Below are 23756 nucleotides of genomic sequence, written 5' to 3' on the forward strand. Positions count from 1 at the left end.
TTTAGGATTTAGTTTTGTGGGGTTTTTTTGGTATATGTAACCTAGTTTTTTTATTGGACTATAATTGCTTTACAACATTGTGTTAAGTTACCATTGTAGGATGAAATGAATCAGCTATATGTGTACATATATACTCTCCCTCTTGGACCTCCCTCCCCCCACCCCATCCCACCCACCTTAGTCTTCAGGGAGCACTGAACAGAGTTTCCTGTATTATACACCAGGTTCCCACTTCACTTGATAGTGTATTTTTTTTTTTTAATCACTTAAATATATTTGTTCATCTCCTAGTTCCCTTCTTGTGTTTCCCTTGTGTGGCCAATCTCAGAGATATCTTTCACATTCTAGTAAGAATAAACTGCATACTTTGGGACTTCCCTAGTGGTCTAGTGGTTAAGAATCTTTCTGCAGGAAAATAGCTAAAAAATAGAACGATAAGGAATCATTCCAATCTATCCAATTTAACTAGTTATGCAGAAACCAGTTCCCCTAAACTTCTTCCCCCACTTTGAAAAACAGACTACGAAGAAAGCTAGCGCACCTTGAGCAGTTTCATTCATTCCAGGAATAAGGAGGTATTGTAAGGAAGGCGCTTAGCCTTTTAGCCAGGACTCTGCCTGCAGGAATCTGCCTGCCAGTGCAGGGGACACAGGTTTGATCTCTGGTCCAGAGAGATCCTGTGTGCCGTGGAACAACTAAGCCAGTGTCCCACAACTACTGAGACTGTGTACCTAGAGCCCATGCTGTATGACAAGAGAAGCAATGGCAATGACAACTGGCACACTACAATAAAGAGTAGCCTCTGCTCAATGCAACTAAAAAAGTCCACAGGCAGCAGTCTAGGACAGCCAATAAATAAATAAATAAACTGCATACTTTTTCAACAAAGCTGTTAAAAAAAAAACTCAACTCTTCCAGAAATCAACTCTTCATCTAACACCCTCTCTTTTGCAAAATATATATTGGCAGGAGGGGTTAAGAAGGCCTAGAGCTAACCAGGCTAGGAGTCTAACTGGCTCTTGCTCAAGCATGCAGTCACTTCAATGGAGTGAATGGGCTGATGAATTATAAAGGGAAGAATCAGTATGGAATGTCAGTTCAACTTTTAGTAAGTCCCTTATAAAGCAGTGGAAAAATAAGAACCCTGAGTATTTGAGAAAATTAATAAAGAAAGGAAGAGGTTGAAACTCCTGGAGAAAGGCAAGAGTAAGAAGACAAGCCAGTTAAAAAACCAATCAACAGACTTTAGTAATAGATGGTCCTCCTCTTCTGCTTAGCACCCTTTCATATACCTGTTGCTGCTGCTGCTGCTAAGTTGCTTCAGTTGTGTCCGACTCTGTGCGACCCCAGAGACAGCAGCCCACCGGGCTCCCCCATCCCTGGAATTCTCCAGGCAAGAACACTGGAGTGGGTTGCCATTTCCTTCTCCTTAATAGTGTATTTATGTAAAACTTAATCTCCCAATTCATCCCACCCTCCCCTTGCCCCCTGTGGCTACCACTGGTGTTCCAGTCTGCGTTTCTATTCCAGACCCGCAAATAGGCGCTACAGGTTGCTCAAGATTAAGTTCTCCGTGATCATTTCAATAATGCACACCTGTTAACAAGAAACAAAATTTTAATATTTGGTTTTTACTAGATATTTTACAGTAACTAAAAAATAGGACGATAAGGAATCATTCCAATCTATCCAATTTAACTAGTTATGCAGACACCAGTTCCCCTAAACTTCTTCCCCCACTTTGAAAAACAGACTACGAAGAAAGCTAGCGCGCCTTGAGCAGTTTCATTCATTCCAGGAATAAGGAGGTATTGTAAGGAAGGCGCTTAGCCTTTTAGCCAGGACTCTTTTTTACCCTCTGAAGGGCACAAATCGTCTCTGCCTGCTAAGTAAATTCCATAAATTCAATCCTTCTCCTCACTGTTTCTACCCGGCCCATGAAAGCAGGAGCATCACAAAATACCCAGCCATTGTTTGGGCTTTGCCCACCTCCAGCCTAGTGACTAAATCAGTCCTGAATATTCATTGGAAGGACTGATGCTGAAGCTGAAGCTCCAACACTTTGGTCACCTGATGAGAAGAACTGGTTCATTGGAAGGGACCCTGATGCTGGGAAAGGTTGAAGACAGAAGGGGACGACAGAGGATGAGATGGTTGGATCGCATCACCGACTGGATGGACAGGAGTTTGAGCAAGCCCCGGGAGTTGGTGAAGGACAGAGGCCTGGCGTTCTGCAGTCCAAGGGATCGCATAGAGTCGGACACGACTGAGCGTCTAAACTGAACTGAGCTTAGTGACAAGCCCTCACTGAGTCGCCGGGAATCAGAGGTTGCACCGTAGAAATCTTCGGCTATCGGCATAGGCCTAGCTGAATCCGCCCTCACGTGCCTGCAGGGGCCCAATGGCCGAGACCCACGCTTTCTATACAGTCGCATGCGCTCACAGCGCCGGAGCTCGTGCGATGCCCCGCCCCGGCTGCACGGTGCGTTCGCGTTAATCCTCCCAAGAGGTCTCGGCCACTGGGGCTTCAGGTTCCTACCGAGCATTGTTTCCGAACTCGGCCACGAGAGCGTGTCCTGATTGGCTTGCCTTGGAGGCGGGTTCAGGACTTATTTGAGACTAGGACCACTTCCTGAAGCTCCAGACAGGAAGTTATCAGATGTCTATGGTGGCCGGTGGAGAAGGTGCTGTCGGCTTTTTTGGTGACGGCGAGAGAGGACCGTGGGTCGGCTGGACTGGCCGTTTGACCTCGCTGCAGCTAGGAGCCTGTTTCCATAGCAGCACCACGGCCCCGTCCTCCAGCCTAGACCCCGGCGTGGCTGCCCGGGGGATTTCTTCAGGCTCCTTGACGCCGCTCCAAGGGGCACCTACCTGGGTTTTGCCTGGGCCTGCAGCCAGCGGACTGGCTCCCGGCTTCAGCTCTGCGGGCCACAGTAAGAAGTGCCCTTATCAACCCGCGCCCTGCCCCCCTTTCTGAGCCATAGAGACCCCGGTCCAGAGCGACAGCCTTGGACCTGGGACTAGACGGATCCAAGACGCTCAGCCCCGGCCCCCCTCAAACGGGGCTCTGCATCGTCTCTGATATGTCACCCACCGTCTCCCACAAGGACAGCAGTCGTCAACGACGGCCAGGGACTTTCAACCACTCTCTAGATTTGAAGAGTGGTCCTCTGCCGCCGGGCTCCTGGGATGATAATCTTCCGGAGGTGGTGGGCGGGGAAGGGGACAAAGAAGCTCTTCTTCGGGATATCAGCACTGGTGATTTCTCAAAACCCCCACGGAGCTGCCGGGCGGAATTGAGCAGTATTTTGCTGTTGCTCTTTCTTTACGTACTTCAGGGCATTCCACTGGGCTTGGCGGGAAGCATCCCACTCATTTTGCAGAGCAAAAATGTTAGCTATACAGATCAAGCGTTCTTCAGTTTTGTCTTTTGGCCTTTCAGTCTCAAATTGCTCTGGGCCCCGTTGGTTGATGCAGTTTACTTTAAGAACTTTGGTCGTCGTAAATCTTGGCTTGTCCCAACACAGTATATATTGGGATTCTTCATGATATATCTGTCTACTCAAGTGGACCATTTGCTCGGAAATACAGATGGCCGAACCCCCGACGTGGTTGCTCTCACTGTGACTTTCTTTTTGTTTGAATTCCTGGCAGCCACCCAGGACATCGCTGTGGATGGTTGGGCGTTAACTATGTTATCCCGGGAAAACGTGGGTTATGCTTCTACTTGTAATTCAGTGGGCCAAACAGCCGGCTACTTTTTGGGCAATGTTTTGTTTTTGGCCCTTGAATCTTCCGACTTTTGTAACAAATACTTGCGGTTTGAGCCTCAACCCAGGGGAATCGTCACTCTTTCAGGTAGTGTATTTATTATGCTGTTGGGTTTATTGTACGTTTATAAATCCTTTCGACAGTGTGTGTGACTGTGTGTGTTAGAATCGTTATTTAATGAACTGGAAATCATATTATGGGAGATGATCGGTAAGTTATCTGTTCTGCTAACATGAGCTTCAGCCAGAATGATTACATTAAAGCAGTCATAATTGATCTGTATTCTGAAGTGAGTAGGGAAAGGCAACTCATCCAATAAACATTGTTGTGTAAGAGCAAACAAAACTCTTGAGTCTAGGGATACCTTGGCGCTTGCATAATAGGTGCACATTTTTTAAAAGTCTGGCTGGTGTGAACGAATGAACCCAGCCTGACTCTATAATTTTCCTTTTGTCTTTTGTTAGATTGAGATTTCTAGCTCCATGCTTTCTAGTCCATTCCTACCCTTACTGTTATACCAAGACCCTGTTTCTATCTCATCTAGTCTTCTGATGAATGGAACAGGGTTAATCCATTCAAACATTAGTGAGTGGGCTAAGTGACAGTGCAAATGGCCTTCTGTGATTGAAGCCAATTCCAGCCCTCAAAAAGAACTTGTGAGAGTCAGGCTTTACATTTGCCCTTGTTGAATAAGATTTCATGGTGTGGGTAAGTAAAGTTCCCAGAAGCCACCAAACACCAGCTGAAAATGCAGTGAAGCAGCAAAGTACCAAAAGATACAAGACAGTACATAACAGTGTTCCAAATTCCTGAAGCACTGGTTTGTGGCATCTGCTTTTGGGAAATGGTGCTGAAAGAAAGGTTGTGACCAAATTGAAGGTTGTTGACTGAATTGTTTAATTGCTACCAGTAAGAGTTTAAAGTTTGTCCTGTAGGAAATTGTTAATCCTATAGATTTACCCTTCTTTCTACATGAGCATAACACATGGCCCTGTAATGTTTTCTGTTTTTTGTGTTTTGGTTTTCTTTTTGTTTTTTAACTTTACTAAAAACTAAGAAACAGTGTAAAATTGCCATTATCAAAAATAACACTGGGACTATTAGTAATAAGAGTTCTCTATTACTATTGGTAATAGAGTTCTTAATTCTGGTAGTGATGATGAATTTAGGATGAATTTATGATTGTCTTTTGAAGTTTAAAAAGACAGTGGTAAAGTTTAAAAAGCTCAGTGGTAAAGAATCTGCCTACCAATGTAGGAGATGAGGGTTCAATCTCTGGGTCAGGATGATCCCCTTGAGAAGGAAATGGCAACCCACTCCAGTATTCTTGCCTGGGAATGGACAGAGGAGCCTGGCAGGCTACAGTCCATGGGGCACGAAAGAGTTGGACACGACTTAGTAAACAACAACAAGGTGAGTGGCAAGGGCATTTTAAGGGTTACAACATTCAGGGAAGGGAGGAAAGGATTCACAACTGTATTTCTGAAATCGTATACACCCCCTCCACATCCCTACACCCTGTCAGGGACCCCCCTTTCTACTTCTTTAAACTGCTAGTGAGCCACTATTACTGATAATATTAATAGTTATACTTTTCCTTAGTTGGTTTAAGGCTGAAGATAGTTGAGTGATACTGCTATGCACCTAGCCAGATTTGTCTCTTAGTGTTCTGGGGTGGCACTCCTGCTCTCTGGATAATTTTCTGCTCAGAAATCCTTTGTGAATGCATCATATCAGCACCTTGTTGCTTTTTACATGTTTTGCTTTTTGTTTTTTATTGGACTGTTCATATCACCAAAAAGGTCTAATAGGATGATGTGTTCCTTACTATGAGAAAGCCTCAGTAGAGAAATCAAGATTGAAGAGGCCATGGAAGCTAAATTACTGAGTAAGTTAGAGCTTTCTTGTGTGTTAACTAAGTGACTCATACAGTATCCTTCCAGAGAATGTGGTTATCCGTTCAAGGGCCATTATGGCTATATCCTCCCTCAGCCACAGCTGTGCCCCTTTGGGAAGATCAGAAACATACCACTAGATTTTTATTTACACTGGTTTATTATTTTGAATAGCTGTGTTTTTTTTTTTTTTTTTTTGAATTTGAACTGTGTTCTCTAGGAAACTGTAAAAATAACTTACTTTTTAATTGAGCTTTTATATCTGTAGTATATTGCTGTTTTGGGTTCAAGCATTTTAATAAGAGTTGAAGAATTCCTGCTTTTTTCATTCTTCTTTGTACAACTGTACATACCACATTTATAATTTTCTTTTTTTGAGGGGGTGGGGGAACTTAGTATAACTAAGAAGAACCAGTGGCTTTGAGAAATTTAGCACAGAGAGAATCATGGAGGAAATACAGTCGCTCAGGTAATAGAAGAGGCAAACACTGAGGTGACTGTTTAGAAAACGAGAAACTTTAAAAGAGGCATAATTATTTTTTTTTAATTCTGAGATATATTCTGTGATTAGAACTTTGTTTTGAGCTACACATACATAGAGATAGAATACAATCAGAAAGAACAGTTTTTACATCAAGAAAATAGTAATCTAAATAGTCAATTTAGAATGGAAGGATAGGATGAAAATATTTAATAGAATCCCTTAGAAAGAAAAACTTAATTATGCTGAGATTGCCTTTTGGTTCCTTCAGGAATACAGGACAGTCCTTAACCCAGAGGTAACCTTCTTTTGGTCCTGCCCCGTTGGTTTTCAAGGATCTTTAGTGGCAAAAAGAGACAACCTTTTAAGTTTCAAGAAATATGAGAGTAACCCAGAAGAACACAGAGATTACAACATAAAGTTTTATGACTTGAAAAGATGTATTTCAGTCCTTTCATTCTTATAGATGAGGAAACTGATAAGGAAACTTAATTGGCTAGTTAGAGATTTACTTATGGCTTAGATTTGCTAAGCCATAAGTGTTTGGTGTTTATTTGGAGTTTTTCCTTCAGTTGTCAGAAAATTAGGAAAAACTTCAAGGAAAGCTTCAAAACCTAAATATAAGATATGCTGATTGGGCTTTTCTACCAGAGAAATCAGCACTCTGACTGCTGATGTCTAAAAAAAAAACATCAGCATGCTCCCAGAATGCCAGATGCCCAGAAGTGACAGATTAAGGGGTTTTTGTTATTTTGTTTTTAAAGTGACCCACATCTTTTTGTTTACTTAGCATTGACTCCCTTTTTGGTACTGGTCATATGACAGGTGTTATAATTTGATGACTAAAACCTGGTCATTCTCTGCCCACAAGTAATTTATAGTGGAGTTTTGCCAACTAAAATGACCTGGTGCAAGACTGTAGTTATTGGAGAGGACAATGATGACCTGAAAAACTCATGCCCTTTTAAAGGCAGGTAGGTAGCCTCAGGTCTGGGCTTCTCAGGAGGCGCTAGTGGTCAAGAACCTTGCCAGTGCAGGAGACGCGAGAGACACAGATTGAATCCCTGGGTCAGGAAGATCTCTTGGAAAAGGAAATGGCAACCCACTCCAGTCTTCTTGCCCAGAGAATCCCCAAGGACAGAGGAGCCCGGTGGGCTACAGTCCATGGCACTGCAAAAGAGTCCAACATGACTTGGTAACTAAACAACAACAACTGGGGCTGTTACAAGATTCAGGAGATATTAAATATTAAAAGCTGGAGACCATACCCCAAAATTTTAAAATAAAGCAAAGGAGAAATGGTACTATAAGCTTTCTTTGTCCAGTAAAGAACTGTGGAATTTTGTGGATGGGGTGCATAAAAGCCAATTTACAAAATACACTGTAAACTAAAAATGCATTTGATTTTATTTGGTATATGTCTTATTTGGCATATGTTGAATTTCACTTCCAATTTCATTGAAATATACTTGGAGGCCAGTTGAATTAGCCTTTAGTATGTAAATGCATCAATAAAAGAATTATAGAACCTCACTAATTACAGTCTTCTACTTTCATTTATAGTGTTCCTAAAAACTCTTTAGTGGAGAAAGCAAAATAGACTTAATACAAGATACTCTCCTAGAAAATGAAAAATGAAAAATACAAAACCCCTGATTTCATCTGTTCTTTTAAATACAATTTGGGATAAATCTTGCATTTTTCATGTTCTTTTCATTATTTTATATTTTTTACTGTGGAGTTTATATCTTAACAATGTATGTGTGTATATATGTATATATGCATGTGCACGCATGCCGTGTTGCTTTAGTGTGTCCACCTCTGTGACTCTGTGGACTGTAGCCCACCAGGCTTCTCTGTCCATGGGATTCTCCAGGCAAGAATACTGGAGTGGGTTGCCTTGGATCTCCCATACTTATATCTTGGTATGGGAGATCACAAATATGTATTTTATATGTCAGTGTACATGCTGAAATATTTATTAAGGATAGGGTGCATATTCAGAAAGCAAGATGTTTGTTACCTTCTAGGATTTCTATTTCTTGGTTTGGTGTTAAATAAGAAAAACTTTAAATTTCATTTTTTTCCGTTTACTTTTGAACATGATAGCTGAATTTCAGTTGTCATCAGTTAAAGCTATAGAATACATGATTTCAGCACATCTAAGAATTTCTTTCCTTTTAGATATTTTATATTGTCTTGGGTTTGAGACCTACATTTCTTTATTTTTAAAATTTTTATTGTATAGTTGATTTACAGTGTTGTGTTGAGACCTGCATTTCTTATTCCTAGCACAATCATAGAACTTTTGGTAGAACTTTTTCTCGCTTAAATTTCCCACTAGTTTTTAAAAAGTTTATTTTTAAATAATTATAGATTCACAGGAGGTTGCAGAGAAATGTTTAGGGAAGTCCTATACACCCTTTCCCTAGCCTCCACTGTTAAAATCTTATATAACTATAGTACAGTATCAAAACCAAGGAATTGACATTGGTACAATCCATAGAGTTTATTCAGATTTCAACAGTTATACATGTTTGTATTGCTGTATGCAGTTTTATCACATTTAAGCTTATGTAACCTCCAACACCACTATCAAAATACTCAGCTGTACCTTCTCCACAATATACTTTTCTGTTGTTTCTTTACAGCTATGCCCATTTCCTCCTCTCCATCCCTAATCCCTGTCAGCCCATAATCTGTTTTCCATCTTTATAATTATGTTATTTCAGAAATGTTACATAAGTGAAATCATTTAGTGTATGTCCTTTGGTAATTGGCTCTTTTCACTTAGAATAATTTCTTTGAGGTTTTTCCAAGTTGTTACATGGATCAGTGATTTGTTCTGTCTTGTTGCTGAGAAATATTCCTTTTTTTTTTTTTTTTTTGACATACTACACTTTGTTTTACCACTCATTTGTTGAAGGTGATTTGAGTAGTTTCTAGTTTTTTGATGATGATTATGTGCAAATAAGTCTTCATTTCTCTCAGATAAGTGCCCAGGAGTGCAAGTGCTGGTTTATTTGTCAGTGCATTTTTAGTTTTGAAAGGAACTGACCAAATTTTTTCTGGAGTGGCTGTATCATTTTCTCTCCTTACCAGCAATATATGAGTGATTCAGTTTCTCTGCATCCTTGCCAGCATTTCCTGTTATTATTTTTCATTTTAGCTATTCTCATGTACCCTGCATCTTCATATGATAGTTTGGACTACTTACTGTCAACTGTTTTAAAAAGTCAGAATTCAGCTTTCATCTTACAAAAAGTGATTTTTGGGGTGTCAGGATATAGGTTGAGAACCTCTTATCATAGCATCAGAGTAGAGATATATATGTATGTTTAATTAATATGGATTTTGTGCTTGACCTGAACATATTTTGAAACATGGAAAAGTAAAAGTGAAAGTTGCTTAGTTGTGTCCAACTCTTTGTGACCCCATGGACTATACAGTCCATGGAATTCTCCAGGCCAGAATACTGGAGTGGGTAGCCTTTCCCTTCTCCAGGGGATCTTCCCAACTCAGGGATTGCACTCAGGTCTCCCACATTGCAGGCAGATTCTTTACCAGCTGAGCCACAAGGGAAGCCCTTAAAACATGGAAAGAGTGGTTCATTTCCTTCTGTTCAGTGATACATGCTCCAGAATTAGCATGAGATGGGAGCATTGCATCTATTGGTCTCTAAGCTTCAGTTTTGCATCCTGGGCTGAGTTTAATGTTTTGGGACAATAGGGCTCTTGATAACCAGACAGCTGCTTAATCTGGTGCTTGATTGAAGAAACCATTTCTTCTACCCCAGAGGAGAACCTAACATTGCTGGAGTTAATGAAAAAGTATGTGATCTCAAAACATGGCACCTCTCTAAGGGGTTAGGAAAACTAAAGGATTATGAAGATTTCAAAATTAGCTTTGTGTTTAGTCAATTTTTCCACTGCATGCTGTCTTTCAAAAATTCTAATCCTCAAATAAGATATACTATATTGTATAATCAAAACAGCATTTTCTGGGAGTGCTCTTTGGCATAGATGTTTTGAGAAAATGCTTAAGGGAGTGGTTTGTGACATAGAAGAAAGTTCTGTTTTTTGTTGAGACTTAGCTAGTGACCCAGGGCCAGATACATAGTATTTCTATTTGTTTCTTCCATGGTGAAAGTGAGAGCAGTGGACTGATGATAGCTGTCTAAAGTCCCTTCATACTCTGACTTGTGAAGCAGAGAAAGCTGTGCTGAAAGCAAGATAAAAGGAAGGCCTGATAGTAATGTAAAACAGAAACGGAAAGTTTGTTTTCCTGCCACTGACTTCTGAAGGACTGAGGTTAATTCCCATACTGTGAGAGTTAGAAAGAAGCTGTTCTGATCCAAGGATGGTTCTTATCAGTCTGTGCTTAATTTTTCTACCTTTTCTGATGGTGGAAGAGAATGAACCTACACCACAGAGGATCTGGAAGCCTGGTCCAAAGCCTTGAAGGTTTGCTCAAGTATCTATGTTCCAGACTTCATAATTGGAGCTAAAATAAGTACCTTTTTCCTTGGGTCTATCTGTTTGATTGGAAGAGAGCTTACTTGCAGTAGGTGTGTCTGAGCATCTGAGTAGTATAATGGGACACATTCTTGTTTCAGAATCAGATCTGAATTTGAATCCCCCCTCTGGTACTTTCTGGTTTGTGATTCTCTTTCACTGAGTATAAAGTAGGAATAATAATGCTTGTCTTAGAGAGTGATTTTGAGACTTACTGCACTGTCCTGTGTTTTGCCTTGGCATAATAGACACTCAGGAGTTGACTGTTATATCCTTTATGAATACTGGTGAATTGTTGCATAAGCTTATCTGCAAACAATACTGAACCTGTTTAACTTGTTCTTATTAATTTCTTTTCTCTCTTTGCACTGGGATCAAGGAGTTTAAATTTAGATAAAGATTTTGTTCATTTAAACTGGGAGAATATACTAAACAAAAAATACTATACTAAAAAAATTTTTGCTGAAAGTAGTATATAACTTAAAACTTTAAATTTTCACTTAACATTTTTATAAAGACCATTAATTGAAATTTCTGGTGACAGTGAAAGCTTTTTTCAGGATTTCTTGAATTGCTAATTTAAATCAAATAATGAACAAGAACTTTAATGAGAATAAATATTACAGATGATATTCCATAAATGTCATTATTTGTCAGTTTCACAGAGGAAATTAAGAATGCAAAAATAATGAACATTAGCCTCACTTAATTGTAAGAATAATCTTTAAATTGTCATTGGTTTTGAACTAGATTTCGAAACTATGTTAATACAAACTAGAAGTTATGTTGTGATGTTATTTTAATGAGCTTTAATCATAAGATATGTATTTATTAGTGCATTTTAAAGTGAATACCTTTGCATTTAGGAATCTCAGTTTTTCCTGTTTCCTGTTTTTCTTCTGATATCTAGAATTAATGGTGGATTCTTCTCAACTTTTGATGGGGTTATTATGTCTAGTAAGCCCAGTATAAGTTGAAAATTTTTAAGTCTTAACTTAGTCTTGCCTACCTTAAATGTGCTCAGAACACTTACATTAGCCCACAGTGAGGCAAAATCATCTAACACAAAGCCTGTCTTATAGTAGGGTGTTGAATATCATGTAATTACTGAAACTGTACTGAAAGTGAAAAGCACAGTGCTTGTCTAGGTGCAGAATGGTTGTGCATTTACCGTTGCGATTGTGTGGCTGACTGGGAGCTGTAACTTTCGGGTGCTGCCCAACTTCACAGCAGAGGATCATAATGAATATTGCTAGCCTGGGAAAAGATCAAAGTTTGAAGTGCAGTTTCTACTGAAGGCATATTGCTTTCACACTATCATAAAATTGAAAAATCTCAAGTGAGACCTTCATAAGTTGGGGTCCGTCTGGGTAAATTCCTGTTATGGAGAGAAGAATTCACCTCAGAATACAAATTTCCATGTATGTTTGAGAAGATTTAGCTTTTTTATTTGCATAATTTGAATAGCAGAGCCTCATTTTTGGTTACGCTTCTGGAGACTAAATAATTAGCCAATTCTAGTAGATTCTTTTTATTTTGTAAGTTTATTGGTTTAGTTTTGGCTGTGCTGGGACTTCGTTGCTGCGCTGTCTAGTTGCAGTGAGCAGGCTGCTCTCTAGTTGTGGTACATGGGCTTCTCATTGCTGTGGCTTCTCGTTGCAGAGCACAGACTCTAGGGCACGTGCGCCGCGGTAGCTGTGATGCACAGGCTTAGTTGCCCCACTGCATGTGGAAGCTTCCCAGACCAGGGGTCAAACCCATGTTCCCAGCATTGGTAGGCAGATTCTTAACCACTGGACCACCAGGAAGTCCTAGTAGATTCTTAATTCAACAGTATTAAAAAAAAAACACAACTTTATATAAGCAGTATGAAATAATGGAACCCAAATCAGAAGATTTATTAGGTTCTGCCTCTTAATTGGACCTATGGCAAAGATTTAAATATTCTGAGCTTTTCCTTGTTTCTCATAGTAATAATGCCTGCTTTGCTTGTCTCACATGTTCCATGACTACAAAAATCAAATGAAATAGGGAGCTTGCCTGATGGTCCAGTGGCCAAGACTCCATATTCCCAATGCAGGGGGCCCAGCTTTGATCCCTGATCAGGGAACTAGATCCACATGCAGCAACTAAGACCTGGTGCAGTCAAAGAAATAAATAAGAATATATATCATTTTTTACAAAATCAAATGAACAGATAAGAACGGATTATTTAAATACTAAGGTGAATTTGGTCTATACTGTGAGTTAAGTTGATCTGTGATGCTGTTTGCCTTCATCATAAGTGAGTTTTAAACCGTAGTAGCTACCTTTACCTAGCACAGCAGAGCAAGACTGAATAGAGGAAAACCTTGACTTAAGGAAGGTCTTCCTTTTTTGGAAAAAGATGGCTAGACTTCATGAACAGTTAGTTGATTGTGTTGCATTAGCAATAAACTAAAAAGCAAACACATGTAATACAGTTCCAGAATGTTAGAGCTAGAAAACACCTGGAATTTTCTAGGCAGGTCTTCTTACTTTACATGAAGGAACCGAAAAAGAGTTATGCATTTTCATAGAGATAAAATACGATGCATTCTCAGGGTAGTTAAGGAGATGCAGTTTTTAAAATGGGTTGTATGAGGCGCTGACTTCAAATGTAACTTCAGGCAATGTTTCAGCCTTCTCTCAGCCTGTTTCATCATCTGAAAATTGGGACTGGTGATAACTTCATCTATTGTGGTGTTGTAGTAAAGGGAATGATATGTGTAAACTGCTTAGCACATTTATAGCACATGGTATGCACTCAAGAAATAGTGCCTCTATTATTACTATTATTTTTAGCTATTATGCAGAATCTTCCAGAACATTATTCACTCTCTCTGCTTGTTTGAAATATTGGCCAGTGGCCCAGCTCTTTTCCACTGAAACAAGCAAAAGAGTGTGTTATGTTTATGTATCACGGAATTGAAAGAGAATATTCTTAAACAGATTAAAAACAAAGTTTAAAAACAAAAGGCAGAAAATTTAATGTAAATGATCATCTTTGTTGTCTAAGTTGTCAAAATTTAATAAAGAACTGAAATGATTTAGGTGCTTAAGAATTTCTTATGACTGATAGATCTTATGGGATATGGAAATCATCTCCTGCCCTTAAATGACATAATAGACTTTTATTTCATTCAACCCACTAAACCCTTTCCTTTTTCCTTGTTAAGTATCGCTGTCTGTTCTGGGTCTGTGTAATGTCTTGTATCTGCTGTGCTTGGTCTGGTGCCAATGACAAGCCCTATGCATTGATTTTTTTTTTTTTTTTAACAGATTTTAGTTGAGAAAAAGTTGTGTACAGAATTATTTAGTATCAGTGAAGGTACATTATTTCACATGTTAATTATAGATATAAAACATTTTAAATTTCAGATTTCCTTTTCTTCTGGGGAACTGTATTTTTGATAACAACAACTTTAGTTGCCTTTCTGAAAAAAGAAAACAAAGAAGTATCAGTAGGAAAAGAAGAAACTCAAGGGATCACAGATACTTACAAGCTGCTTTTTGCAATTGTAAAAATGCCCGCAGTTCTGACATTTTGCCTTCTGATTCTAACTGCAAAGGTAAGAGATTTATAAAGCAAATCCCCCATTCTGTTACAAGTACCAATATCATGGAATACTTCTGTTGCTGTTTCATAAGTCCCTTTCCACTAATACTAGAATTTAACAATAATAACTAATATACTTTATTTACTAAATGTATTTAAACAGATGTGATGATAGCAAATCAGACATAATTTCAAACTAAGCTAAATGTCTTAGGATCTTGAAAAAATTATGCCAATTTGAAGTACTTCTAGTCATTGTCAGTGTTTTTAATGAATGATATTAATGCTTGGAAGGGAAATGAATGCCATGAAAAACTAACAGCATTCTGCTATTAGAATGAGTATATACTTAATGTCAAAGGTATTGAAATTACTTACTTAGAAAGTAATTTACAAAGATATGGAAATGAATATTAGAAGTCTATTTAAAAATCAGTTCAACTATTTCAAAATGTTAAAAAGAAATATACCATCAAACAAATGGATGTTTTAGTGACAATTCTATATGTTTTCTCTATTAAGATGTCTTAATTTTTTATAGTTCTAAAACATTTTAAAGAGATTATGCTAGAAGAAAGGTAAGTATACTTGTTATAATGAACTATTAGAATTATTATTCCTAAAATATAAAATTGGTTACAGGATTTTGGGACTATATATTTAAACCTATCTACATAAACACTTTCATAGCTATATTTTGATAACACTAAAGTAAAAATTATAGTCTCATTGTTTTGAAATAGTGAGTTTTCCCTCTCTAGTGATAGGGAGGGTTGGGTTTTTAGGAAATTTTAGGAAGGTTTAAACTTAAGGTTCAACTTTAGAAAATGCTAAAAGGTTCAGTTCAGTTCGGTCGCTCAGTCGTCTCCGACTCTTTGTGACCCCCATGAACCGCAGCACACCAGGCCTCCCTGTTCATCACCAACTCCCAGAGTCCACCCTAACCCATGTCCATTGAGTCGGTGATGCCATCCACCCACTCATCCTCTGTCATCCCCTTCTTCTCCTGCCCTCAATCTTTCCTAGCATCAGAGTCTTTTCAAATGAGTCACCTCTTCGCATCAGGTGGCCAAAGTATTGGAGTTTCAGCTTCAACATCAGTCCTTCCAATGAACACCCAGGACTGATCTCCTTTAGGATGGATTGGTTGGATCTCCTTGCAGTCCAAGGGACTCGCAAGAGTCTTCTCCAAAACCACAGTTCAAAAGCATCAGTTCTTCAGTGCTCAGCTTTCTTTATAGTCCAACTCTCACATCCATACATGACCACTGGAAAAACCGTAGCCTTGACTAGATGGACCTTTGTTGACAAAGTAATGTCTCTGCTTTTTAATATGCTGTCTAGGTTGGTCATAACTTTCCTTCCAAGGAGTAAGTGTCTTTTAATTTCAAAGGTTCAAGAAAGTTAATACTATTATAATGTATTATCTAATTACATCATTTAGAGATAACCATTGGTAATATTTTTGGTATATTTCTGCTTTCCCCTATGTAGGTATGTATGTGCATGCACATGTATACACACACTTTACATGTATAAATATAATTAATACATTAGCTATAGTTAATATATACACACAAATACTTTAAAAGTGAAATTGTATGTAATTTTTATCTTGTTATTGTCTTATTCCATATTCCTATATCATTAATATTTGATAACATACTTTTTAATAACTATAAATTGTTACAGTATATAAATGTGCTATAATTTACTCATTTTTTCTATTATTGTATATTTAATTTGCCATGTGTTTTAATTACAAAACTGTACTAGTGAATATATTTGGGTGTAATTCTTTGATGTTCTGAATATTTCCTTCCAGTAGATTCTTAGGTTCTTTCCTTCCAGTAGATTCAGTGAGTATGATTGTTAAATTGCTTTCTAAAAGATTTTATAATTTATACTGTCACCAGGAGAAGGCAATGGCACCCCACTCCAGTACTCTTGCCTGGAAAATCCCATGGACAGAGGAGCCTGGTAGGCTGCAGTCCATGGGGTCGCTACAGTCAGACACAATTGAGTGTCTTCACTTTCACTTTTCACTTTGATGCATTGGAGAAGGAAATGGCAACCCACTCCAGTGTTCTTGCCTGGAGAATCCCAGGGACGGGGAAGCCTGGTGGGCTGCGGTCTATGGGGGTCAAACAGAGTCGGACACGACTGAGGTGACTTAGCAGCAGCAGCAGCAGCTTAGCAGCAGCAATATATAAGGAATTGCTTCAAATACAGAGTCTAGAATTCCATGTTCCCCCTTTAAAGTAAACCTCATTAAAAGTAACATCTCTTCTAACTTTTAACATCATAGATTAGTTTTCCCTACTTTCCAGTTTTATATAAGTGGAGTATCCAGTATGTTTTCTTACGTCTGGCTCTTGTACTCTTTTACTCAAACATCATATTTGTGTAATTTATCCATATTGTTATTTATAGCAATAGTTTGTTCATCTTGTTGCTTATAATATTCCTTTGTAGGAATATACCACAATTTATTTATCCCATTCTATCAGGAGATATTTAGGTTATTTCTACTTTTGGACCATTATAAATAGTGCTTCTGTGAACTTTTGTGTACGTTACTTTTGGTGAATGTAGATAAACATTTCTGCTGGGTAAATACCTAGGAGTAGAATTGCTGGGCCATAAGAAATACATAGTATATATGCATTTATATAAGAAATGCATAGTATATACTATAAACAGTTTTGTGATTGTTCCAGTTTTCCCTACCACAAGCACTGTTAGAGAGTTTTAGTCATTACACAGCCTTGAAACCATAGTATTGTCTTTTCAATTTTAGCCTTTCTGGTGGGTATGTCATAGCATCTTATTAGGATTATAATTTTTCATTTCCCTGATGACTAAAGAAATTGAGCATCTTCTCATATGGTTATTGGCCATTTGAATATCCAGAGTTCCCCCTTTCTTTAAATTTGTAGAATTTTTATTTTTTATATATCCTGGATATGAGGGCTTTTGTTGGATATATGTATTGCAGATATCTCCTACACCACTTTTAAGTTGTGAAGAGAAAGTATGAAATATCTTTGACTTTTAATTTTTTTGCGTGAAATTTGCTCTTTGGCTTCATTCTGAGAAGTTAAAGTATTTGAAGTAATATTTAGTGTTAAAATATTTTTTATTTGTACATTTTTACTTACTGAAAATTTACTTGTATAATTGGAGGAATACCCATATGTTTATCCAAATTCTATAATTAATTGTTAATATTTAGCTCTACTTTTTTATTCTGTAAATTATGTTATTTTACATATTTCTTACAAAGTATTAGATAGTAATTTGTACATATCATGCCCTTTTTATCCATAAATACTTGAAGTATGTAGTGTATCTCCTAAGAATAAGGACTTCGTCTTGCAAAGCCACAACTTGATAAAAAATCAGGAAGTTTAAATTGATACAATACCATTTTCCTTTTAGTAAATTATTTTCTGCTGAGTCTTCATTGCTGCATGCAGGCTTTCTCTAGTTGCAGTGAGTGGGGGCTGCTCCTCACGCAGTGCGCTGGCTCCTCACGCAGTGCGCTGGCTCCTCGCTGCAGTTGGTTCTCCTGTTGTGGGGCATGGGCTTCAGTAGTTGCAGCACACCAGCTCAGTACTCGTGGCTCACGAGCTCTAAAGCACAGGCTCAGTAGTTGCAGTGCTTGGGCTCTAGTTGCTCCACAACATGTGCGATTTTCCCAGACCAGGGATTGAACCCGTGTCCCCTGCATGGGCAGGTGGATTCTTATCCACTACCACCAAGGAAGTCCAACACAATACCATTTTCTAGTCATAGTCCGTATCCAGATTTCCCCAGTTATCCCCCAGAGCAGCCTTTATAATTTAATTTTTTCCTGGCCAGCAATCCAATTTAAGATCACATACTGCATTTAGTTGGTATGAGCCTTTCTTTGTTCTTTATGACCTGCTGGGCACACTTTTTTTTTGTTTTTTTAAGATTATTTATTTGTTTATATTTGGCTGTGCTGGGTCTTTTATGCTGCATGGGCTTTCCCTGTTTGCACCAAGTGAGGGCTATGTTCTAGTTGGAGTACACAGGCTTCTCATTGTGGTGGCTTCTCTTATTGAAGCTCCTGGGCTCTAGGGTGCTGGGCTTCAGTATTGCAGAGCACAGGCTTAGTAGTTGTGGGACTTAGTTGCTCTGTTGCATGTGGAATCTTTCCAGACCAGGGGTTGAACTGGTGTCCGCTGCATTGGCAGGGGGATTCTTTATCACTGGACCACCAGAGAAGTCCATCCTGGACCTTTTAAAAAATAATATTTTATTTTATTGGATCATAATTGATTTACAATGTTGTATTAGTTTCAGGTGTACAGCAAAGTAATTCAGTTATACATATACATATATTCATTCTGTTTTAGATTCTTTTTTCATATAGATTGTCAGAATTTTGAGTAGAGTTTCCTGTGCTATATAGTAGGTCATTGTTGGTTATCTATCTATATAGTGGTGTGTAGTGATCTAGACACTTTTAAAGAAGACAGGCCGGTTATTCTGTAGAATGGCCTTCTGTTTATGTTTGTCTAATGTTTCTTCATGTTTAGGTCCATTCTGTGAATATATGTCAGAAATATCACAGAAATAATACTATGAATCTTCAGGGAAGTGTATCAGGAGCCATATCATGTCCCTTTAACCATTAATTATTGTGTTAACCTTGATTACCTTGTTTAATACATTGCAAAATTACTATTTTTCCTTTTGTAATTAAAAATTCGTTTATAGGGAGGTACTTTGAGACCATCTAAATATCTTGTTTCACCTCAAACTTTTACGCACTACAATATTTTAGCATTCTTACTCTTTTTTTTGTGGTTGTTCTTAAGAATTAATCTAAGCATACCTTTTTTTTACCCATCATTTAAATCAACCTCTTAGATATGTTTTCTCAGAATTACTTTTGAAAAGCTAGATGACTTTTTGTTGTCAGTCAGAAATCATCAAAAATGTATATGGTATGTGGCAATGATACTTCATTTTAGCCAGATTTATCTGGAGTCCAGAGCTTTTCTTTTAAACTTAAAATATACAGAGCAGTAAGTTTGGACTTGAACACTGTTTATTGTGAGACAGAAATTTTTGAAATGGAAATTTAATTGTAATTAAAATTACAGTTCAAAGACTGCTGAATTTTCACTTGTTTTCACTCCATATTTGTAAGTAGACCATAGAGCTAAGTATGCCTCCATAATTTGATTGTTGTACCAGATATGATACTTACTTCTAACTGGCATGAGTGATAAGGCTGAGGTTTCTAAATTACGTATACTTGAAGGAAAATATTTCATAAATCATAAATTAAAATATTTTTTTGTTTTTATATTGCAGATTGGTTTTTCAGCAGCAGATGCAGTAACAGGACTGAAATTGGTAGAAGAGGGAGTACCCAAAGAACATTTAGCCTTACTGGCAGTTCCAATGGTTCCTTTGCAAATAATATTGCCTCTGATTATCAGCAGATACACTGCAGGTCCCCAGCCACTAAACATATTTTACAAAGCCATGCCCTACAGGTAAAAATGAAATGAAACCTTACTAAATAAGAGAGGTTAAATGAGGAACAGTAATCAGTATCACTAATGTCTATGTATAGAGTGTATATGGTAAAAGGCTTGAAAAACATCTTAACTTCTGTATCATTATTATATGCACTTTCATCTCTTTTAAACTTCCTAACAGGTTTTAGATTCAGGCTTCTTTCATATGGTAGGCACACAGATTTCTGTTTCTGTTATTCTTTTTTAACCTAAAATAGAAGTCAACTCCACCTTTCTTTCTTATTCTGTAGATTATTGTTTGGATTAGAATATGCTCTACTGGTCTGGTGGACTCCTAAAGTAGAACATCAAGGGGGATTCCCTATATATTACTATATTGTAGTGCTGCTGAGTTATGCGTTACATCAGGTAAGCTTGCAGTGGTTTTTCCCAGGAAGTAAACTGTCCTGTGTAAAATAAAGATGTTTTTCTACAGTTGCCTTAAAATAATGATAATAAATTTTAAGATTTATGCATGAATTGGATACTGAAGAAATTAGTGAACTTTAAACCTTGTGGATTTAAATACACACACACACACACACACACACACACATATTTATTTGGCTGTCTTGGATCTTAGTTGTGGCACTTGAGATCTTCTCTAGTTGTGGCATGGGCTGCAGAGTGTGCAAGCTCAGTAGTCGTGGCACACGGACTTAGCTGCTCCGTGGCATATGGGATCTTAGTTCCCTGACCAAGGGTCGAACCTGTGTTTTCATGTTCCTAAATGGAGGGTTAATTCTTGCTGCTTAAGCACTGTTTGCCTCTCAAGGAGATTCTCCTCTTCAGTTTGTCATGTAAATTTTTAATTATATATAAGAAAGTGATATACATATAATTATATATTCATATTACCTTTGAATATTTGAGTGCTTACATGTATAATACATATATCCACACATATGATATCTTTAGGTATGGTATCAATATGAAGTTTTGCTTATTACTATATGCATCCTTCAGTGCCACCTCACTTGTCATTCTCAATTGAGCCTTCCTTGAATACATGTGATAGAATTAATCTCCTATTTATTTAGGCCCTGATAGCATGATGTATGCACTTCCTCTTTTTACAGTATTTACTGCATTTAATTGTATTTATTTATTCCCATTTTCCCGGCTTAGAATAAATTCTTCAAGGGCACAGAGGGACTGTATCTTATTCATCTTTGTATTACTGTGACCAGACTTAAAGCCTAGTCTGTAGCAGGGGCTTAATAAATATTTGTTGGTTTGAGTTTAAAAAGAGTCATGAAAATTAATTTTCAGATTTATGCTTTTAATATTCTTAATTTAGACCATATCTTTCTAAAGTTTAGTTGTCCTGAAGATGTTTTATGTTTTCCTTGTAGGTTACATTGTACAGCATGTATGTTTCCATAATGGCTTTTAATGCGAAGGTTAGTGATCCACTTATTGGCGGAACATATATGACCCTTTTAAATACTGTGTCCAACCTGGGAGGAAACTGGCCTTCTACGGTAGCTCTTTGGCTGGTAGATCCCCTCACAGTAAAAGAGTGTGTAGGAGCATCAAACCAGAATTGCCGAACACCTGAAGCTGTTGAGGTAAGTAAGTTGCAATTTTAGATAATAGTAAGCAAATATTAAGATACTAATTTCCTCATTTTGCCTCTAGAGGTACTTCATCTTTTTAAAATCATATGTGCCCAGAGTCTCTAATAGTTTTTTTCTTTCCCATCGTAACTGAGGGTATAACACACTCAAATCAGTAAAAGTAGCTCACTTGGAGTTCCTTCTCAGCAAGGAAGGAACATCTCCTCTACCTTGTGTACCATTGTCCTATACAATAGGAATTTAATATTAGTACATGAAAGGTTTATAATGATAGAAGAAGGGAAATTCCATTGGCTTTCATGTTACAAATGGAGCTAAAACTGAGTGGTTAGTGGTTCGTTGGTAAATTATTTCAAAGTAACATTAACCCACTTCTAGAGTAAACTCATTGAAAATTTCTGCACACTTCCAAATATGAAAAGCTGTATCTTGAAAATGAATATTGTTTACAGCAAGACCTGAAAATTGTTTTTAATACTCTTAGTAGCATTAGACAGATTAAGATACATTAACTTTGGAGAAGGAAATGGCAACCGACTCCAATATTCTTGCCTGGGAAATCCCATGGACAGAGGGGCCTGGCAGGCTACAATCTGTGGGTCCAAGAGTTGGACACGACTTAGTGACTGAACAACAACAACAAAATTTTACTTAACATTGTGACATGAGCATGACCCTGTATCCTTAAATACTTCTTGAGTGCATACCTTTTTTCTTTTTATAGTTGTTTTATTTAAATTAGGGTCCATATAAGTTCCCTTTACTGTGTTTTATTATTTTGCCTGTTACATCTCTTTAATTCTATAACAGTTCCCCTCTTTTTTGGGTGTAGTAATAAAAAATATATCTAACATTAAAAAAAAGATACATTAACTAGTTTTGTCACTTGAATGAAATGTTTGAGCACAAAAATGTTTTGATTAATCCTTTAAATCACAAAGTAGAAACGTATAAAGTGCTGAATACTTCATTTTGAAATTGTGGAGTATTTATTATAATTTTATTTTTACAGCTTTGCAAAAAACTCGGTGGCTCGTGTGTTACTGCACTGGATGGTTATTATGTGGAATCTGTTATTTGTGTTTTGATTGGATTTGGTTGGTGGTTCTTTCTTGGTCCAAAACTTAAAAAATTACAGGATGAAGGACCATCTTCATGGAAATGCAAAAGAGACAAGTAATGCATTCACAACTGGACATTCTAGGAAGGTAACTCTAATTTAGTTTTAACTCAGAGAGTTATGATAATCAGTGTACAGGAGTATAAAATATTATTCTAAACAGGAAATTATTAATATAAAATGCCAAATGGTTAAAAATATAGAAACCTCTCTGTATATTTAAATATACTTTTTCCTTACCTTGTCAATGTATTTAAAGTTTACTTAAGTTCAGGGAATTGGTACTAAAATAACTTTTCTGGTCTTGTTATTTGATTTATAGATCTTTTTAATTTACTGACCAAAGCATGTTTTAAGCTGCAGTGCAGTAGTCATGGGTGATAACCATGCAGTCAAGTATTGTTATCGTACCTATCATTGAGCTATGTTAAAATTTTTGGTAAAATATGATAAGTGGAACATAGCTTGATATTCCTGTACTATCCACAACTAGTCTGGCCTTGTCAGTTAAATCTTATTTTGAATTGCAAATTGGTAAAATTTTATGTGGAATTTGCTGAGATGAGAATGTAAACTACTGAAATACCATTTTAGTTGTTATTTTCTGACTGTAACCACATTGTGCTAATGAATCTGTGTTAAAGACTTTTAAATGTATTTCCTGCTTTTGTAAACATTAAAGATTTATAAGAAGATTATTCAAACTATTTTTTATAAAATGAAAGCTATGACTTCTAATTTATTGATTCCCCTTCTCCTCCCCCTTTTTGGAAGCTACCTTGATTCCTTTTTAACTCTCCTCCTAAAGCATACATATGTTTTTTGTCATAAGTACTTGATGGCACATGGACAGCTCACAAGGGCATCGAATTTAATGTTGTATGTATGTTTGTGGCAAAGTTTTGAAAATAAAAATTAAATGTTTTTCTTCAAGTAGTTTGTTTTTGTTATTGATAGGGGAAAAAAACAGTAAAACTTACTGATTAAGTAAAATTTAAATTAATAATACTGTAGTTTTAGAAACTAATGTTTTGAAGAGAGAGACAAAGACATTTTGTGCCTTTGACATGTTATGTACTGGAAAAGGTTTCTTAATTAAGCACTTTACTAATGAGAAAAGATCTCACAATTGCTTTATACCAAATCAGGTACTAATTTTTACTTATTAAAGCACAGCCTTCTGTTTGTAAACGGTAGTTTCCAACTGAGAATTGCTTTCCCAGTAGAATTAAGGTTTTGAGTATTTTAGCAATTTCC

The 23756-nt window shown here is 37.3% G+C and overlaps 1 protein-coding gene across 2 annotated transcripts; it reads left to right on the top strand.

The window, feature by feature from the left end:
* The first annotated feature begins 2540 nt into the window (after positions 1-2540).
* SLC33A1 (solute carrier family 33 member 1) lies at positions 2541-23432 on the top strand. 2 transcript variants are annotated; one of them, XM_006077365.4, is made up of 6 exons: positions 2575-3858; positions 14061-14251; positions 19591-19775; positions 20051-20168; positions 21155-21370; positions 22392-23432. In XM_006077365.4, exons 1-6 carry the CDS (start codon positions 3084-3086, stop codon positions 22557-22559), a joined length of 1653 nt encoding a protein of 550 aa, XP_006077427.2. In that variant the 5' UTR covers positions 2575-3083; the 3' UTR covers positions 22560-23432. The 2 variants fall into 2 exon arrangements, with proteins under 2 accessions (XP_044801465.1, XP_006077427.2); XM_044945530.2 differs by lacking the exons at positions 14061-14251; positions 20051-20168 and having other exon boundaries at positions 2541-3858.
* Positions 23433-23756: the final 324 nt, after the last annotated feature.

Source organism: Bubalus bubalis, chromosome 1 (assembly GCF_019923935.1).
Source record: "Bubalus bubalis isolate 160015118507 breed Murrah chromosome 1, NDDB_SH_1, whole genome shotgun sequence".
Lineage (NCBI taxonomy): Eukaryota > Metazoa > Chordata > Mammalia > Artiodactyla > Bovidae > Bubalus > Bubalus bubalis.